The sequence below is a fragment of the Cinclus cinclus genome, chromosome 4, assembly GCF_963662255.1.
Source record: "Cinclus cinclus chromosome 4, bCinCin1.1, whole genome shotgun sequence".
Taxonomy (NCBI): Eukaryota; Metazoa; Chordata; class Aves; order Passeriformes; family Cinclidae; genus Cinclus; species Cinclus cinclus.
Window position 1 is genome coordinate 66,106,942 of NC_085049.1, and position 19,427 is coordinate 66,126,368.

Here is a 19,427-nt window from a genome sequence, read left to right on the forward strand (position 1 = left end):
CTCCTGCTTTGGTTTCTGGGAATTTCTCTTTCAGTTCCTGAGAGGTTTCACTTTCAAATCTTGGGAATTTCTCCTTCAGTTTCTGGGGATTTCTCCTTCAGTTTCCAGGGCTTTCTCCTTCAAATCCTGGGATTTTCTGCTTCAGTTCCTGGGGAATTTCTGCTCTTCCATATGTTTAATACTGAGGTTTTTCTTGGAAAAACAGACCTGATGTGGGGCTTTCCTGGGATCTTTGTCTCTGGTTCCTCGGTCAGGGAAATGTTGGATTTTCTGGAAGTTAAAGGGATTGGTGGGATTTTGGGATGTCCTGAGGCTCTGGAATGGCTGGAATCTCCCAGCCTCTGGATAGTCTCACCCGAATTAAAGCAAAGCCGGAAAATTTTGCAAATTTAAGAGTCAGAATTTTAGTGGCAGGAGACACTTTGGGATTTGAATGCCTTTCAAAGATGATTCCTAAATCTTCCTGGAAATAAAAACCGTGGAATTGTGGAATATTTCCCTTGGGAAAGACCTCCAGGATCAACATCTCCAACCTGGGATGGATCCAATAACGAAAATCAGAATAATCCCATTTATTAAGGGCCAGGCTCTGCCTGGATCCCTTGGATCACTCCAAGGATTAGGATCTGTGGCCGTTTCCCCTGGATATTTTTTCCCAGTCGACTACAAGAGAATTCCCAGGGAATTTTGGAGCGGGACAAAAAAATCCCCATTGGAAAAGGGCAATCCCTTTGTGCTAGGGAAGGAAAACATGGGTGGGGAAACCTTGGAATTTTCTGGGTGGAAAAAAGGCCTCTCCTGCCTCTCTCTCATCTCCAACTTCTGCTTTTCCTGGAAAAATGATGGAATGAAGGCAGAAAAGCAGGATTTAATGGATGAGGAAGCCCAGCTGGATCTCAGGGAGTGTTTGGAAGGGGAAAAGAGGAAAAATAAAAAGGTGGAGTGGGATAAAGGAGTCAGACAGGGTGACAAAATTGGTATCCAAAGAAAATTCAGGAATTCAGGTGCTGCTTCCCATGGGAAGGGCTCTGGCAGGTGTGATATGGATTTGAGGGATTTGGGGATTTTGGGATGGAAATCCCAGAGAAACCCTGGAGGGGTCCAATGAAAGCTTGGAGAAATCTGGGATGGTGGGATTGGAATGGGATTTAAAATCCATGGATTTCACCCCAAACCATTCTGGGATTCTGGAATCAAGGAGACTCTGAATCTATCCCAAGGGATTTTTATGGAATTCGGGGATGGAAAAGAGAAGGGATACCCCTCCTGGAGTCCCTGCCTTTGGAATGGGATGGGATTGGGATTTGAGGTCCCCTTCCACCCAAAGCATTCCAGTATTCCCGGTGCCGTGGCTCCAGAGATTCCAACTGTGCAATTCCAGCTGTGCAATTTCAGAGGCTCCACATCATCCTGGCTTGGCAGGAAATCCATAAATCCCTCTTTCCATGGGATCAATTAATCCATTTACTGCTGCCTGGCAGCGGGAGGCAGATCCATGGACTTGCTCCGGCCTCTCCTGGCTCCAAGGGCACGGCCGGCCTCAATTCCAGCTCTTTGAATTTTCTGGGATTTTTCCCAAAACTGGATTTTGTAGGGTTGGGTTGGAAGCAGCTCTTTAAAAAAATCCACCCATGAAAAGTCTGGAAATCTGGGAATATGGGAGCTGGGATTTTCCCACCGGAGCCATTCCTGCCTCTGGAATCGAGAATTTAACAATGATTTCATGAAGCCATGAACAAACTGGGAAAAATCCCAACAGTTTGGGAATTCAAGGCAAATCTTTGGGAATTCTGGCTTGGGGAGAACAAAATTCCAATCCCCAAATTTGGGATAGAGGGGAGGGACCAGCAGCCTGAATTCCCAAAGGATGATCTGGAATTCCAAGAAATCTGCCGCTGCCTCATCCCTGGAATTGTTGGAATAACCTGGGATAGTGGGAGGAGTCCATGCCCTTGGAATGGGATGGGATTTCAGCTGCTATCCCAACCAAATTCCAGAATTCCCAAATTCATTCCCCAAATTTTGCCTCATCCTGTTTGGCATTTCCAAATTTTTCCCCCCAATTTTCCAACTGGAAATCATCCAAATAAAAACAGAAATGTTGAGTTTTTGGGATTTGTCCCTCCTAAAATGTATCATTTTTCCATACGGAATAAAGGCGGGAAATGATGGAATTGGAATTTTTTTCCTTGGATGTGAAGTCCAGCTTTAACTTCTCCCTTTGCTTGGACCTTTTCCCAAAATTTCCCCTCGGTTCCTGACATTTCTGCTGAGTCAGATTATCTGGGATTTCTCACAAAGATGGATTTTGTAAGGTTGGGTTGGAATCAGCTCCTCCCCCACCCCCCCCCCCAAAAAAATCCTCTGATGAAAAATCTGGGAACGTGGGAGCTAGGATTTCCCCACCATTCCTGCCTCCACAGTTCCCAGAATTGAACAATTACTTCATCAAGGCATTAAAAAAAAAAAAAAAAAAAAAAAACAGGATATCCCCCCAACAATCTTGGAATCTGAGGCAAATCTTTGGGAATTCTGGCTTGGGAAGAACAAAATTCTAATCCCAAAATTTGGGATGGAGGGGAGGGTCCACCAGCCTGAATTCCCACGGGATGATCCGGCAATCCCAGTTGGAGGAGAGGCCAGAGGGACAGTTTTCCACATAGATTTCTGTCCCATCCAGCTGGAATTCAATCCCGTTACCCTGTTTTTTCTTGGATTTTCAGGATGGGCCTGCTCCCCCGGTGGCTTTTCCCAGAATTACAGGTTGTTAACACTGTGTTTCTTCCTGAATCCAGGCGAATCTGAAGAAATTCATGGAATACGTGCAGATGCTGAACTCGGAGAAGGTTTGCAGGCTGCTGGAAAAGGGGCTGGATCCCAACTTCCACGATCCCGACACCGGAGGTCAGTTCTACATTTTCTTCTGGATTCGGGAGTGCTTCTGGGAAGGAATCAGCTTGACATTCCCAATTCCTTCCCGGAATTCCTCCAGGCTTACCTCTGAATTTTTTTTCTTCTCTGTCCCAGTCATTTTTTGAGGATTTTATGGCACAATTCCCACTTTTTAGAGGATTTTGGGAACTTAGGGATAAGTTTTCCCAGTTCATGAACCCACATTTCTCCTCGTGGAATATTTTCCCTTCATGTTCCCATTTCCAATCCTGGTCTTTTCCAGCTGCTGTTGGATGAAGGGATTGGAATCTCTCTGAAATTCCTGGATTGGGAGCTTTGAGGGTTTTTTGGGAATGTTGGTTTGCTTCCCATAGATTTCCCAGGAAGCCTGGGCTGGATGCTGGAAGATCAGGGAGGGAACGAGCCAGGAATGAGCCAACACTTCTCCTGTTGGAATTTGTGGGAATGGATCCCATGGGAAGCTTCCCATGGAAAACTGGAAAATCCTGCTTGGAAAAATGTCTTCCTGTAGGATTTAATTCCATTAATGGGCTGGGAATAGCTGGGATGAAAAGTATTTCTGGGAAAATATTTCTGTGCAGGGATTAATCCTGTTCATGGACTGGGAATAACTGGGATGGGCCATAAAATCCCCTGAACTTCCTGGAAAACCTTGAGCTGAATCCCATGGATTCCAAACTTCGGGAATCTCCATTTCAATGGATTCTGGGAAAGGTTTTAAGTTGTGTCGAGGATTTCTTCCCATTTTCCTGGCTCTGCTTGGATGGAAAAATAGGAAAAAATCCACTCTGGGAAGCACTTCCAGCCCCATTTTGAGGCTGCTCCCATTTCAGGGTTGCTGGGAAGATATTCCAGGAATGATTCCTGCGATTTGAAAGGACTGAAAAAGCCCAAAAAAATTTCACAGTTGGTTCCTGTGGGGACATTGAAAACGTGGGAATTAAAAAAAGATAAATCAAAAAACAACAGGATCCAGGAGAAGTTTCCATTGTTCTGGAATGAAAGCCAAACACCAGGGATGGTTTTGCCAGAGAAAAGAGGGAAGAAAATCCTTGGATATTTAACAAGGGATATTTAACAAGGGACAGTGGGGGAGGGAGAGGAGCCCAGGAAAATGCTGGAATTGCAAAGGAGGATTCAAAATTCCTGAAATAATGTGAGGAAAATTTGATGCAGTAATCGGGAATGGGGGAGGTAAAGGGAGCTGGAGCCAGGCTGGGAGAGCTGGGAATGTTCCCCTGGAGAAGGGAAGGATCCAGGGAGAGCTTCCAGAGCATTCCAGGGCCTGAAGGGGCTCCAGCAGAGCTGTAATTTGGGAAAGACATGGAGGGACAGGACCCAGGGAATGGCTTCCACTGGGAAAGGGGAGATTGGGGTGGGAATTTGGGAAGGAATTCCAGGCTGGGATAGAATTACCAGGGCAGCTGTGGCTGCCCCTGGATCCGTGGGAGTGTTCAAGGAAAGGTTGGAGCAGCCTGGGATTGTGGGATTGTCCATGGAAGGGGATGGGAATGATCTCATGAACAGGGATGAGATGACCTTGGAATGTTCCTTCTCCAAGTCACCATGGAACTATGGAGGTTGGGAAAGAATTCAGGTCACCAACCTGAGCTGTGCCTGATCCCCACCAGAGCCTCGAGTGGAATCCCAGGAATTCCTTGGATTTCTCCAGGGATGGACACTCCAAACCTCCCTGGGCAGCCCCTGCCAAGGCCTGACCACTTTTTCCATGGAAAAATGATCCCAAAAATCCCAGCAGAGCCCCCTCTGGGCCAGGCTGAGGTGTTCCCTCTTTTCCTGGGGCTCATTCCCGGGAGCAGATCCCGATCCCTGCTGGCTCTGGGCAGGAGCTGGGCAGAGCCAGAAGGACATTCCCGATCCCTGCCCTGATCCCTGCAAAGCTCCCCTGGCCCCTATCCCAGTGCAGATCCCGCTTTTCCCAGGCTCTCTCTGCACAGATCCCTGGCAGCCCCTGGCCAGCCCAGGGGGGGCTCAGAGGTCCTTCCCGAGGCACTGCTGCCATTCCATGGGCAGGGATTCCAGAATTCCAGAATCCTGGCCTGGTCTGGCAGGGAAGGAGCTCCAAGCCCATCCCAAAGGTGCCCCTGGAGCCTCCTTGTCTCCAGGCTGAACCCCTTCCCAAATCCCTCCTGGGTTTCCCCGCTCTGTTCCCTTCCCTGGCCATGCTCCAGCCCCTCTTTCTCCCGAGGATCCAGAACCTCCCCATGGAATTTGCAAAACTTTCTCCTGGTGCTTCTTTTCCTCTCTGGATCCTTAATTCCATCCTTAATTCCAGCCTTTTTCCCATGATTTCCTACCAGGACAAACGCCATGGACATGGAATTCCAGCCTTTTTTTCTCCCTTTTGTATCCATGGCAAGTCCAGACCCGATCCCATGGCATTCCTTACATTTTATAATTCCCACTCTCCTCTGGTAATTCCATCTGCATCCCAAGAGAATGAGGGGCATCCCACTGGCCCTGGAATTCTTGGGATTCCCAGCAGGATTTGTGGGATTTGCTGCAGTGACCTCAAGGCAAGTCAGGAGCATCCAGAGGCTTCTCCTGATTGGAATCCACCCCTTATCTCGGGATGAGGATTTTTCCATTGGTAGCACTGGATTTGGGAACTCCCAAGGGGCCGAGAAGAATCCCAGATCCCATTCCCAAGATATTTTGGCTGCTTTGCCACCTAATCCTGGAATTTTCCATGCATTTCCCATTCCCACTGCTCAGGACACCCTTAGGAATACCTGGGAGAAAAACTTGGCCTCCGTTCCCATTGTGACAGAGCCAATCCCAACCCCAAGGCGATCTCAGTGGGCACTCCCAGCTGCGATCCCGTCGAGAGATATTCCCATGGATGTGCTGGACATTCCATGGATCTCCCCCATTCCCATGTCCTTCCAGAGTGTCCACTGACGGCGGCAGCGCAGCTGGAGCTCAGTGCCGAGATGATCAAAGCACTCCGGAACGGCGGTGCCCACCTGGATTTCCGGACCCGTGAGGGAATGACGGCGCTGCACAAAGCTGTGAGGTGTCGGAATCACGCGGCCCTGCTGGTCAGTGCCGGGATTTTCCATTCCCTTTCCCTTTCCCTTCCTCTCTGCTTCCTACTGCTCCTTCCCTCCCTTCTCCTCTGCCTTTCCCAGATTTCTCGTTCCTTTTTTCTCCTCTTTCCATCCCTCATTTCCTCCTTTTCCCCCTCCTTTCCCCCCTCATTTTCTCTTTCCTTTTCTCCCTCCTCTTTTCCTTTCCTCCCTTCTTTTTCCCTCCTTCCATCCCTTCTTTATTCCTTTCTTCCCTTCTTTCCCCCCCTTTTCTTCCCCTTTTCCTCCTCTTTTTCCTCCTTTCCCCCTCTGTTTCCCCTCTTTTTTCCCCTCTTCTCTCTCTTTCTTCCCTCATTTATTTCCTCCTTTTTTCCCCTCCTTTTTCCCCTCATTTTCCCCCTCCTTTCCTCCTTTTCCCCCTCCTTTAGTCCCTTCCCCCTCCTTTCCTCCTTTCTTCCCTCCCTTGTTCCTGCCTTTCCTCCTTTCCCCCCTCCTTTTCTCTCTCCTTTCCCCCCTCCTTTTCCCCCCTCCTTTCCGCCTTCTTTTCCTTTCTTTCCCTCTTTTTCCCCTCCTATTTTCCCTCCTTTTTTCCCCCCTCCTATTTTCCCTCCTTTTTTTCCCTCCTTCCATCCCCCCTTCCCTTCTCTCTTCCCTCCTTTTTTCCATCCCTTCTTTTTTCCATCCCTCTTTTCTTCACTCTTTCCCTCCCTCCCTCCCTCCCTCCCTCCCTCCCTCCATTTCCCTCCCCTGCCCAATCCCTCATCCCAGCCTTTCCCATGGAACTTTTCCCATTGTTCCCTGGCAGACGCTGCTGGATCTGGGAGCATCCCCGGACTACAAGGACAGCCGGGGGCTGACCCCACTCTACCACAGTGCCATGGTGGGTGGGGATCCCTACTGCTGCGAGCTGCTGCTGCACGACTATGCCCGGCTGGGCTGCGTGGATGAGAACGGATGGCAGGAGATCCACCAGGTGGGATGGGATACAAAGGGATGGGAACTGTCCATGGGAATGTTCTCCTGGTGCCCATGGATGGGGCTGGCATGAGATCGACCAGGTGGGGCGGGACCCACAGGGGTGGGATCTGAAGGGACGGGATGGGATCCAAAGGGATGGGATCCGTAGGGCTGGGACCTGTCCATGGGAATGTTCTCCTGCTGCTCAGGGATGGAGATCCACCAGATGGTGGAAGGCAGGAGATCTACCAGGTGGGACAGGATCCAAAGGGACAGCATCTGATGATGGGAATGTTCTCCTGGTGCCCATGGATGGTGTGGTTCCATTCCTAGGGTTGAGGGCTAGATTGTAGGAATGATCTGGTGCCCATGGCAGGAGATCCACCAGGTGGGATGGGATCCACACTGATGAGATCCACAAGGATGGGATCTGCAGGATTGGGATCTGCAGGGATGGGATCCACAGGGATGGGATCCAGCCATGGAGATATTCTCCTGGTACTTATGGATGGGACTGGTAGGAGATCCACCAGGTGGGATGGGATCCAAAGGGACAGAATCCAAAGGGCTGGGATCCAGAGGGATGGGATCCAGCCATGGGAATGTTCTCCTGGTGCTCATGGATGGGGCTGGCAGGAGATCCACCAGGTGGGATGGGATCCAAAGGGGCAGGATCCAAAGGGCTGGGATCTGTGGGGATGGGATCCACAGGGATGGGACCTGTCCATGGGAATGTTTTCCTGGTACCCATGGATGGGAACATTCCATGCCTGGAATTGAGGGCTGCACTCTGGGGATGCTGTCCATGGATGAGATCATCCATTCCCAGGACTCAGGGCTGGACTGGGCCAGCTCAGCCTTCATCCCGGCTTTTCTGGCCTCTCCAAATGGTTGGAACATTCCCAAAGGATGGATGGTTCCAAGGATAGCACTTGGGGATCTCAGATCCAAATTCCAGTTGTGCCTATCCCTGTTTTCCACATGGAATCCCCTTTCTCCAAGGGGTTTGGAGAAACGCTCGGATTGGGAGTTAGGAATCTGGACCCTTGCTGATCCTTTGGGAAAAGGAAGGATGGGATCCCATTGGAATATCTCCCACAATACCCAGCTGGGGATAAAACATCTAGGGATGTGTCCTTATGATCCCAATTTATGGATCCAACCCTCCTTGCTGCCTCCATCCTCTTTGGCTGATCCCTTAATCATGGGAAACACCAAACCTGGAGAAAAACATCAGTTTTCCAGAGACTTGGGGTGCTGAGTTCATCCTAAGCCACCACCAAGTGGAGGAACCTCCGGATCCAGGATGATGTAAACTTTTCCCATTGTTCTGGAGCTGATTTACCCCATGGGTGTCCAGGTGGAGCTGGGAGGAGCCACACCCAATTCCCACAGAATTCCCAACTTTCTGAGCCTGATTGAACCCAGCAGGGGATTTTTTTGGGGGGGGAGGGGGTAGCGGGGGGGAGGTTTCCTGCTGTTCCCGCCACTCTCTAATTCATGTTTTTTCCCTGTTTTCCGGAGCAGGCCTGTCGCTACGGACACGTGCAGCACCTGGAGCATCTCCTGTTCTACGGAGCGGACATGACAGCGCAGAACGCCTCAGGAAACACCGCCCTGCACATCTGCGCCCTCTACAACCAGGTGGGATTTAGGAACAGGGACATGGACAGGGACATCATGGGGGAGATGGCACCAGCCCAGGACACTCCTGGATCTCTCCATTCCCAGATCCAGAGGTGGAATCCATCCCTGGCCTGGGATGAGGCCATTTCTCCTTGGAGTCCCCAATTTTGGGTTCCATCCTGCGGTAGAATTTGTGGGATTTGGGGACATGGGATATCATGATGGCCCTTGGACACTCCTGGATCTCCATTCCCAAATCCACAGGTGGAAAGCATCCCTGTCCTGGGATGAGGCTGTTTCTCCTTGGAGACCCTGGGTTTGGGATTTCACAGGAGAACATCCTGTGGTGGAATCTGTGGGATTTGGGGACATGGGACAGCAACGGGGAGGTGGCACCACCTTGGGACGCTCCTGGATCTCCCCATTCCCAAATCCTGAGGTGGAATCCATCCCTGGCCTGGGATGAGATTGTTCCTCCTTGGAGGTCCCGATTTTGGGTTCCATCCCATGGTGGAATCTGTGGGATTTGGGAACGGAGACATCATGGGGAGCCCTGGGCACTCCTGGATCTCCCCATTCCCAGATCCAGAGGTGGAATCCATCCTTGTCCTGGGATGAGGCCGTTCCTCCCCGGAGCGCCGGCCAGGTTTGGGATTTCCCAGGAGAACATTCCATGCTTTAATTCCTTCGCTTCCCATGGAAGGATCAGAATCCTCAGGGAAAAGGGGGAGTTCCTTGGAAAAGGGGCCAAATCCCTGGAAAAGGAACAGAATCCAGGGAGAAGAGACAGAATCTGGGAATAAGGGGCAGAATGCCTGGAAAAGGGGCAGAATCTTTGGAAAAAGAGCAGAATCCTTGGAAGAGGGGCAGAATTCCTTGGAAAAGGGGCAGAATCCTTGGAATTTAGTTGTGGCTGATCCCAAAGATTCCTTCCAACTCAATACATCCCAGAATTCCAGATTTTCATAACTTTCTCCCATTCGGGTCAGAAATATTGAATCCTCAGGGAATGCTCATCTTCCCTGTTCCTAAAGAATTTTGAGATCTGTTTCTCCCAGTCCTTTTCTAATTCCTGTTTTCGGTTTGTTGTTTTTTTTTTTTTTTCCCCCAGGAAAGCTGTGCCCGGGTTCTCCTCTTCCGAGGTGCCAGCAAGGAAATCCGGAATTACAACAGCCAGACAGCATTCCAGGTGAGCAGAATTCCCAGGAATCCCATGGAGCTTCCTGATATTCCCACAGCAGCTCTCTCGTGCATCTAGGGATTTTTCCAGGGGGGGTTTGTCCCACCAGGGTGGGACTGGGGATGAACATTTGGCACCAGAGCAGGAGGGAGGAAGAAACACTTGGAATTCTGGGAAAAGGGTAGGAATGTGGGGGTTTTGTGGGACACGGTGGTGGGAAGGAGAAGTTGTTGATGTTTTTTGGGAAGGGAATTTTTGGGATGGAGAGGAATCATTAATAAAGGGGCAGAATCCTTGGATGATTAGGGGATTTGGGGGTTGGGGATTTGGGAAATTTGGAGAATTAAGGATTTTGGGACTTTGGGTTTTGGGGATCTGGGAATTTGAGGATTTGGGGACTTCAGGATTTGGGGATTTGAGGATTTGGACAGTTGTGGATTTGGGGACTTCAAGACTTGGGGATTTGGGAATCTGGGGACTTGAGGACCTGGGGATTTGTGGTATTGAGGATTTGGAGATTTGGGAATTTAGATATTTGGGAACTCAGGGCTTTGGGAATTTGGCTGCTGGGAAATCCCCTCCCATCAGGAACAGGCTGCTCAGGGCATTCCCAATCCCTGGAAATGTCCCCAAATCCTTTGGATGTGGCCCTTGGAGACACATCCAGCTGGCCTGGCTGATCCCAAACCTCTTCCAAATTCCACAATTTTACCCATGATCCAAACCCAACACCTTGGGAATATTCCAGGATTTGGGCTAAATTGCTGGCTGGAATCTGGGAATTCCAGGGTACAGGGATTATCCCCAAGCCAGGGACAATCAAACGCTGTCCTAAGAAGGTGTCGGTACCTCAGAATTCCCAGATGATCCAAGGCAGAAGAATCCTTGTCTTTCCCCCACGGAAAGCAGCTGTTCTCATTCATATGGAAGCTCCGGAGCCGCTCATCCTGGTTTTCCGGCTCTTTTCCAGGTGGCCATCATTGCAGGGAATTTCGAGCTGGCAGAAATCATCAAAACCCACAAAGAGTCCGATGTTGGTGAGTTGGATTTTTCCCGTTTTCCCCTTTCTTTCCCCCCCCCACCCCCCTCCCTTTTCCTGTGGATCTCAAGGATGGATTGTGGGGGTAAGAATGGATTTTACTGGTGTTGCATCCATGGATTTTGCCATGGAAGCTGCAGCCACTTTGGATCTTGGAAGTGTCAGAGAGATTCCCATGGGGTTCAGGCTGTTTTTCCAGCCTGGCTGACATTCCCAAGGTCTGGAATTATCCTGGAATTGCTCTGCTGTAAAATCCAGATTTTTTCCTCTCTTTTCACATCACCGAGGAACTTTATTTCCCAAATCCTCTGGGGAATAGGAAATCCTCTGGGAATAGGAGCAAAGTGGATGTTGTTCTGGTTGGATTTGCTTTCTTTTAAGGAATATTTTGGGAATTTTGGTACCTTGGGTTGCCTTTCCCATCCTTGCCATGTCACCATGGCAGAAATTCCAGGGAAAAGTGGGTTTGGATCAGGAATAAAATCAACACTTGTTGCATTTCCTTGGGTGATCCTGAGGAATTTATGGATCTGGAGCTGCCAATGGAGGGAGCAGTGGGAATTCCCAGCACAGAAGGACAGTCGTGGGATCAGCAGCTGGAAAAAGAATTTAGGGAAAAAATTCTTGGCTGGGAGAATTCCAGAAAATCCACTGTGGCTGTGCCTGGATTGCCTGGAATGTCCAGGGTTGGAGCAGCCTGGGGTGGTGGGAAGGGGTGGGATTGGATGGGATTTAAGGTCCTTTCCCACCCAAATTCCTGGAATTCCATGAAGTGAAGGAAAACAGGGATCAGTTTTTAGGGAAAATCACAGCAGGAATTGAGTTTGGCTCAATCCCAAAAATCCTTTCTCTCTTTTTTTTTTCTTCCTATTCCTGACAGCCAGAACTGAGAATCTGGGGTGGGATAGAAAAGTCTGGAAGAATTTTGGGAAGAATTTAGGGTGGGATAGAAAAGTTGGGAAGGATTTTGGAAAGAGCCTGCAAGGTCATGGAATTAATCTCAGAAAAAGTTTGGGAATAAATGACCTCCAAAGCCCCAGCCTAAATTTCCCTCAGCTGGAATCCGCACGTGGGACTGAGCTTCTCTGTGATTTTCCTTGGGGGAAAAAAAAGCAGGAAAAGCAGCACAGAAAGCTGTCAGGAACAATGGAATGTCTGGGAATCAGCTCTGGATGAAAAATAGGTCAGGGAAGAATTCCAAACTAGTTCCAACCTGAGCAGCAGGTCCAGATGGTCCTGCCTGAGACCGGTAGCTTCCTAGGGTTTGGAAATTTGGTTTGGAAATTGGGATTGGTAATCAGGATTGGGAAAGGGGTTTAGAAAAGGGGGTCTGGAAATGGGGATTGGAAATTTGGATTGTAAAGTGGGATTGGAAATTGGGATTAGAAATTGGGATTGGAAATTGGGATTGGAAATTTGGATTGGAAAAGGGGTTTGGAAATCAGGTCTGGAAATCAGGATTGGAAATTGGATTTGGAAAAGGGGTTCGGCAATTGAGTTTGGAAATGGGGTTTGGAAATTTGGATTGGAAATGCAGGAGGAGCTGAGGAATTCTGTCAGAGCAGGGAACTCCTCCTGCTTGTGTCCCTTTCCCAGGGTTTTATGGGAATAGTGAAGGGATGTTGAAAGCAGGAATTGGGTGGGATTGGGGCTGGAATGATGCTTGTGGAGGGATTTTCCCATGGAATTCCCACTGGGAAGCTGGGCTAGGTAGACGTGGGATCTGGTGATCCCAATGCAGAGGGAGGAAGTTTGGGAGCTTCCCAAGAGGATTCCAGGCTCATCCATAGTTTCCTCTGGATCTGGAGCGTTCGGCAGAGCTGGAATTACCTGTTTCCTCTTGCCCTGGGAATTCTCCAGTCTGGGAATTGCTTTGTGAGAATTCTTTAGTTCGGGAGATTCCATGGGAATTTTCCAGTCTGGGAAATGCTCTGGGAATTTTCCAGTTTGGAAAGTGCTGTGGGAATTCTCCAGTCTGGGAAATGCTGTGGGAATTCTCCACTTTGGGAAACTCTTTTTCCCTTTTGCCCCCTGGGCCATCCAGGCTCCTTCCCTGATCCCCTTTGGGATTTTCTAGGATTAAAATGGAATCACAACCTGGAACCGAGCAGCCATTAGCACTCCTTGTGCTTTTCCATTAATATTTATCATGGAAGCAGCAAATCCAAACAAACCTCAGAGTGTTGACTGCGCTTCCCTTCCTCCAGCTGCTGGGAATTTTTGGGAGCCTCTGCAGCATCTCCAGTCTGGGAATTCCTCAGGGAGCTTTGGGTGTGTCCCATGGAGCATCCAGACCCCTTTGGCAAACAGGAATCCGTGCTTTCCTTTGGAAAACGGGGATGGGGTGGCTCCAGGCAGTGCTGTCATGGTAACGGATGGGATTTGTTTTGCCGGGAGAAACTCAGGAAACAGACCTAGAAAGAAGTCTGGGAAAAGTGTGGGAAGGAATATCCAGACTCATTGTGGGAATTGCTCCAAGTTTTGTTCCTTTGTTGTCTCCTTCCTGGGATTTTCCTACTGGGAATTGTGGATTTGTGGTGGTGGGATGAGGAAACATTCCATAGAAGTGGAAATCTGGGAGTGTCCTGGTTCTGGGTCCTGAAATTCGGGCTTCACCTTCACCATCATCATCTTCATCATCTCTCCCTTCACAGTTTTTCCCACAGGAAATTGTGGATTTAAGGGGGTGGGATGAGGAAATATTCCAAAGAATTGGAAATTTGGGAGTGGTTTGGGAATGTCCTGATTCCAGCTCCTGGAATTCAGGGTTGGTGGTTCTTCTTCATAATCATCATCTTCATCTTCATCATTATCATCTCACCCTTCCTGTCTTTTCCCACTGGGAATAGTGGATTTGGGATGGTGGGATCAAGAAATATTCCATAGAATTGGAAATCTGGGAATGTGCTGGTTCTGGACCCTGGAATTTGGAACTGGTGCTTCTCCTCCTTCTCCTTCTCCTTCTCCTTCTCCTTCTCCTTCTCCTTCTCCTTCTCCTTCTCCTTCTCCTTCTCCTTCTCCTTCTCCTTCTCCTTCTCCTTCTCCTTCTCCTTCTCCTTCTCCTTCTCCTTCTCCATCATCATACTCAGCCAGCCAGTCTGGAATCCCAGAATCCTGGGATCAGTGAGGTTGGAAGAGAATTCCAAGGTCACCAGTCTGAGCTGTGCCCAATCCCCACCAGAGCCTCGAGTGGAATTACAGGAATTCCTTGGATTCCTCCAGGGATGATGACTCCAAACCTCCCTGGGCAGCCCCTGCCAAGGCCTGACCACCCTTTCCATGGAAAAATGATCCCAAAAATCCAATCTGGCCCTTCCCTGGGCCAGGCTGAGGTTGTTCCCCCTTGGGAAGTTCTTCAGGCAGGACTTCTTGCCTCCCAGATTTTTTTTTTATTTTTTGCGGGGGTTTTCTGTAAGGAGTGATGGAATGGGAATGAAACATCTCCTGGAGATGTGTCCCATACCTGGGTGACACCTGGTGGCCAAGGTGGGACATCCCTCTTCTGGTGGCAGTTGGGGACGTGGATCAGAGGTGGCCTGGCAGTGGTTGGGATTGATGGCCTGGGAGACTTTTTGTAACCCCTAAAGTCTCCGAAATTCCATAATTTTGACCCATTTTTCCACTGGAATGGCCTTGGTGGGACATCCCTCTTCTGGTGGCACCTGGGGACATGGATCAGTCGTGGTCTCACAGTGCTGGGAATGGTTGGGACTGATGGCCTTAGATGACTTTTTGAACCTCTTTGGCTCCAAAATTCCAGGATTTGGACCAAATTTTCCCATTGGGACAGCTTTGGTGGGATATCCATCCTTCCTGGTTACACTTGAGGGCACGGATCAGTGGTGGCCTGGCAGTGGTTAGGACTGATGGCCTGGGAGAGTTTTTGCAACCTCTAAAGTCTCCGAAATTCCATAATTTTGACCCATTTTCCCACTGGAATGGCCTTCGTGGGACATCCATCCTTCCAGGTGGCCCCTGGGACATGGATCAGTGGTGGTCCCACAGTGCTGGGAATGGTTGGGATTGATGGCCTGGGAGGGACTTTCCAATCCCTCTGGCTCCAAAATTCCAGAATTTTTTCTGTTTTTCTTGCTGGGAATGCCCAGATATGGGTGCTGAGGGCAGGAGGTGCCGACAGGATCCAGGAAGCACCACTGCTGGGAGAAATTCCCACACCCGAGGTTGGAACTCATCGGAGAACAAACGCCTGGCATTGCCATGGCAACAGGAAGAGTTCCAGAAGCCTGAAATCCTCGGACTTTGAACCTCAAATATTCCTCTGGAAAATATTCCGAGCATGGCCATGCTCAGCCTGGCCTGCTCCTTTCCAATCCTGGGTTTTTCCTTCTCCTGGTGGCCTAGGAACATCCTCAGGTTTCACCTCTGGAAGGCCTTGGAATGGCAGCTCTGGGAATATCCTGAATCCAGAGGGCTTGGAATTCCCTGTTCCCTGTCCCCTGTTCCAGCTTGGAGAGGGTGCAATCCATATTTTTCCTGGTGTTTTGGCACCAGGACTGGGCTGAATGTGGCTGATTCTGCATTTCCTGGATTTTGCTGCAGGTGCCGGACAAATTGCCGGGATGTTAAACTTTGGGATGGGAACGGGTTCATTAAACAAAATATTGGAAAATCTCATTTTCCTGGAATTTTGGAGTGCAGGGACCCCACAGCTGAACCTCTTCCCTTTCCAGAACATCTGGATCCGTTTCACAGATCATGGAATGGTTTAGGCTGGAAAAGTCCTTTAAGACCTTGAATCCAAGAATTCCCAGTGCTTCCAAGGCCACCACTGATCCACGTTCCCCAAATTCCACCTGAAATTCCTCCTGGATGGGGATTCCACCCCTGGTCCCTCTGCAGAGCTGGAGTTTGCACTTCCAGATGGATCCTGGCATTCCCAAGGACTGGGAGGGAGTTCAGGGCAGGGAGTCATTGGTGATTTATTCCATGTGCTGGATTTTCCCTGGAGCTCTGGAATAAGGACTTGGAAAAGGAGGAACAGCTGGGAATTGTGGAAATGTGGATTCCGGTGGCAGCTGGACATGGATTTTTGGGAATCCCACAGGTCCCAGCTTGGTCCATCAGAACTTCCTGAGACCTACTTCCAGGCCCTTCCCAGTGGTGATCCGTAGTTGCATACTGTGGATTCCCAGTGCCAGGGGACGAGCTAGGAGTAGATGGAGACCATTCCCACTCTTTCCGAGCCAATTCCACAGGAATTCTCAGCCCTCACACCCATTCCCAACATTCCCACACATTCCCGACTCTCCCATTGGTGATCCACGCTCAGAATCTCCCGTCCCACAGTGATTCGCAACCTTCCTTCTCCTCCACCCTCTTCCATCTCTTTCCACCACCACATTTCCAATACCAAATCCCATATTCCCATCATTTTTGGGCCTGTGATTCCCACCCCCTAATCCCGCATTCCCGCTATTTTCCCCCAGTGCCTTTCCAAGAAACTCCCAACACTTAATCCTGTACTCCCACATTTTCAGGCCTTCAATTCCCACCCTAATCGCACATTCCCATTCTTCCCCCCACCCAGTACCTTTCTGAGAAACTCCCAACTTTCTTGCCACATTCCCATCTTTCATCAGCCTATGATCCCCACCTTTACCCCATATTCCCACCTTTTTTGTGCCTTCAACTCCCGCATTAATCCCGTATTCCCACCCTTCCAGGCCTTTGATTCCCACCCTAAACCACATTCCCATTTTTTCCCCCCTACCCCAGTGCCTTTCCGAGAAACCCCCAGCTACACCAAGCGCCGACGGCTCCTGGGCTCCGGTGGTCTGGCGTCACCACGTGTCCTCCAGCGCTCGGCCAGCGACAACAACCTCAAAGCCGAGAGCCGCTCCTCGTACTCGCCCGTGCCGTCGCTCCGGAGCCTCCCGCCGCAACTCCTGGTGCAGATGCAGGAAGCGGCGGCTGGAATTGTGGCCGGAGACGGGAGCGTGGCCAGCTCGGGCAGCGCCCGCAGTGCCCACAGCCGCTCGCCATCGCTGCAGCGTGTGCAGGAAGAGAGGGAGGCCGAGGCGCCCTCGCTGCGGAGGAGCGGCCGCGGGAAGGCCAGGTATGGGATTGGGAACGGGATCCTGTGTGTTGGGGTGGGGATGGGAGGGGTTGGATGGAGCTGGGAATGGGATCTGATGGATTCAGGAGGGGTTGGAAGGGATGAGACAAAGATGGGAATGGGATTTGATGGATTGGGGGAATGTGGAAGGCAATCCCGTGGAATTAGATGGAGCTGGAAATGGGATCCGATGGATTAAGAGTATGTGGAAGGCGATCCCATGGAATTAAATGGAGCTGGGAATGGGATCCTAGGAATTAGAGGGAGCTGGGAATATGATCTCATGGATTGGGGATCCATTTTTCCCCTGGATTTTCCCTGGGTTTTCCCCTCCCTCCATCCCTCCTCATCCCAGTGTCAAATTGGGTTTTTCCCTGGGATTTATCCCGTCATGGATATTGTGGATATCATGGATTCATGCATATCATGGATATTGTGGATATTGCGTCTGGTGGTTCCAGTGGGATCAGGGTCGGGGTTGGATCTCACGTTATTCTGATGCTCCCTATCCTTGCCTGCCGTATCCCACAGAATGGGATTCCCATGGGAATGTTGGTTTAGCTGGGATTGAGAACTGTTCCCAGTTCTGGCATCCCTCACATGTCTGGGGATTTGGATTGGAGGATTCAGTGGGACTCATTGAATCCTGGAATAGGAAGGATCCTAAAGCTGATCCAATTCCAAGGGCGGGGACACCTCCCACTATCCCAGGTTGCTCCAACCTGGCCCTGGAATTTGGGAAGCTCGGGAATTTGGGATGTGCCGGAGGCATATCCAGAATATGATCCTCATTGAAAGGTCAAAAATATGGTGGGATTTTATAATCCATAATCTTGAAAATACTCCCAAAATTCCCTGGAGCAGCTCTGCCCAACTCCTTGTCCAAACTTCCCGAGGATTCCTGGAGCTGGCTCCAGAGGAAATATCCCAAGGAAAGAGCGTTTTGCTCCATTACTTCCAGGTTTTCCCAGGGATATAAGGATCATGGAATTCTTTCCATGGAGTTGGGGTGGGAGAAATTCCCCAGGTTTGCAACCAGAGGGTTCTGAACTGTTCAAGTCGGAAAAAAATCCTTGGAAGCTTGAATTTCCAACAAAAAACTCCTTTACTCCATGGCAAGGGATATCCACAATTACTGGAGTCTGCTCCCATTTTCCTGGAAAAATCCCAGAAAATAATGGATTATGGGGCAGGTTTTCCAGGGAATATCAGGAATATTCAGTGTTATCCCAATTTTTTATTCCAAGGTTTTCTGGCCCCTTCCCATCTCCCTCCCTTCCCTTTTCCCGCTCCAGCCTCTCCAGAGCTGCTTCCAGAATTCCAGGGGATCCCTGAGCCATTCCCAGGAGCAGCAGGGCTGGGACAGCAGAACTTTTCCATGTTTTTTCCAGGATTTTAGTTGGATCCCTCCTCCCTCACGGCTGTGACTATGACTCATTCCCCACGTGCTTTTCCCAGTCCCACTCCAACACCACGAGTTTCCTGACCCAGCTCCTCGTGCTGGGATCATCCCTCTGGATATTTAATTCCTTAAGTTCATCCCAGCCCCATTCCTAGTTTCTGGACCCCTATGGCCCCTCTGGATTTGGGAAGGATTTAGGATTCTTCCTAATTGAGTTTGGGAAATTATGGATTTTCTCCAGTTCTGTGGGAGTTCAGGAATTTTTCCTAATTGTGTTTGGGAATGCAGGAATTTTCCCCCAATTAATTCAGTGGGAGTTCAGGAATTCTTCCTAATTGCTTTTTGAGAATTTGGGGATATCCCCTAATTCTGTGTGAGAACTTAGGAATTTTTCCCAATCTTCAACCTAAAATTCCTCTGGAAAAGCTCAAGGCTGTTCCCTAGGATTTCTTGTGAGCAGATCCCAAATCCCACCTGCCATGGAATTCTGGAGGGAAAAGGTCCCTCCCTGTCCTCTTTTTATTTTCCAGGATGAGCCTTCCTGGCTCCCTTGGGATGCTCTTCCCAGGATTTGGGCTCCTTTCCCTGGGACAGAGGGGTCAGGAATCCTGGAAAAGAGGTCTGGGAATTCTGATAATTCCCAAGGGAAGCATTGTTCAAACCAATCCTGGAATCCTGCACCTGGAATTCACTTCTGATCATTTCCATGAAATCCCATTGAAAATAAAACATCCCAGGTATTTGATGTCCTTGAATGCATGGGAAGGGATTTTTGGGAATATCATGGTCCATTCATCCACCTGGAATGGGAATTCTCTAGGGATTTATTCCAAGTTTATTCCAGAAGAAGTTTTTCCATCCTGGAATGGGACAATTCCTGATGGAAGCACCAGATCCAGCCGGATGCTTCCACGGGCTGGAATTCTCTGGAATCAGACATGGAATCCCAACAGGATGGAATGCTGGACAAAAAAAAAAATTCTATGGAATGCATAACCAAGGGCAGGAGGAAGAGCTGCTGCTCCTTCCCAGAATTCCCTTTTCCTTTGGAATCCCATGGTAAACCCAGCAAGAGGATGTGGGCACCGAGCATGAAGAAATCCCAGATCCGCCGGGAATTTTAATCCCCTCTGTTGGATTTAACCCTCATTCCAGAAATCCGGGATGAGCTCCGGATTTATGGA

The 19,427-nt window shown here is 49.7% G+C and overlaps 1 protein-coding gene across 1 annotated transcript in view; it reads left to right on the forward strand.

Moving 5' to 3' along the window:
* The window catches only part of SHANK3 (SH3 and multiple ankyrin repeat domains 3), a 136,229-nt gene that overhangs the window by 38,759 nt on the left and 78,043 nt on the right, over positions 1-19,427 (forward strand). Inside the window, exons 10-16 of the mRNA XM_062492568.1 lie at positions 2,796-2,904; positions 5,824-5,975; positions 6,769-6,936; positions 8,448-8,564; positions 9,658-9,735; positions 10,697-10,763; positions 16,502-16,841. Of these exons, the coding sequence (XP_062348552.1) occupies positions 2,796-2,904; positions 5,824-5,975; positions 6,769-6,936; positions 8,448-8,564; positions 9,658-9,735; positions 10,697-10,763; positions 16,502-16,841 (1,031 nt within the window). The remainder of the gene's footprint in view (positions 1-2,795; positions 2,905-5,823; positions 5,976-6,768; positions 6,937-8,447; positions 8,565-9,657; positions 9,736-10,696; positions 10,764-16,501; positions 16,842-19,427) is intronic.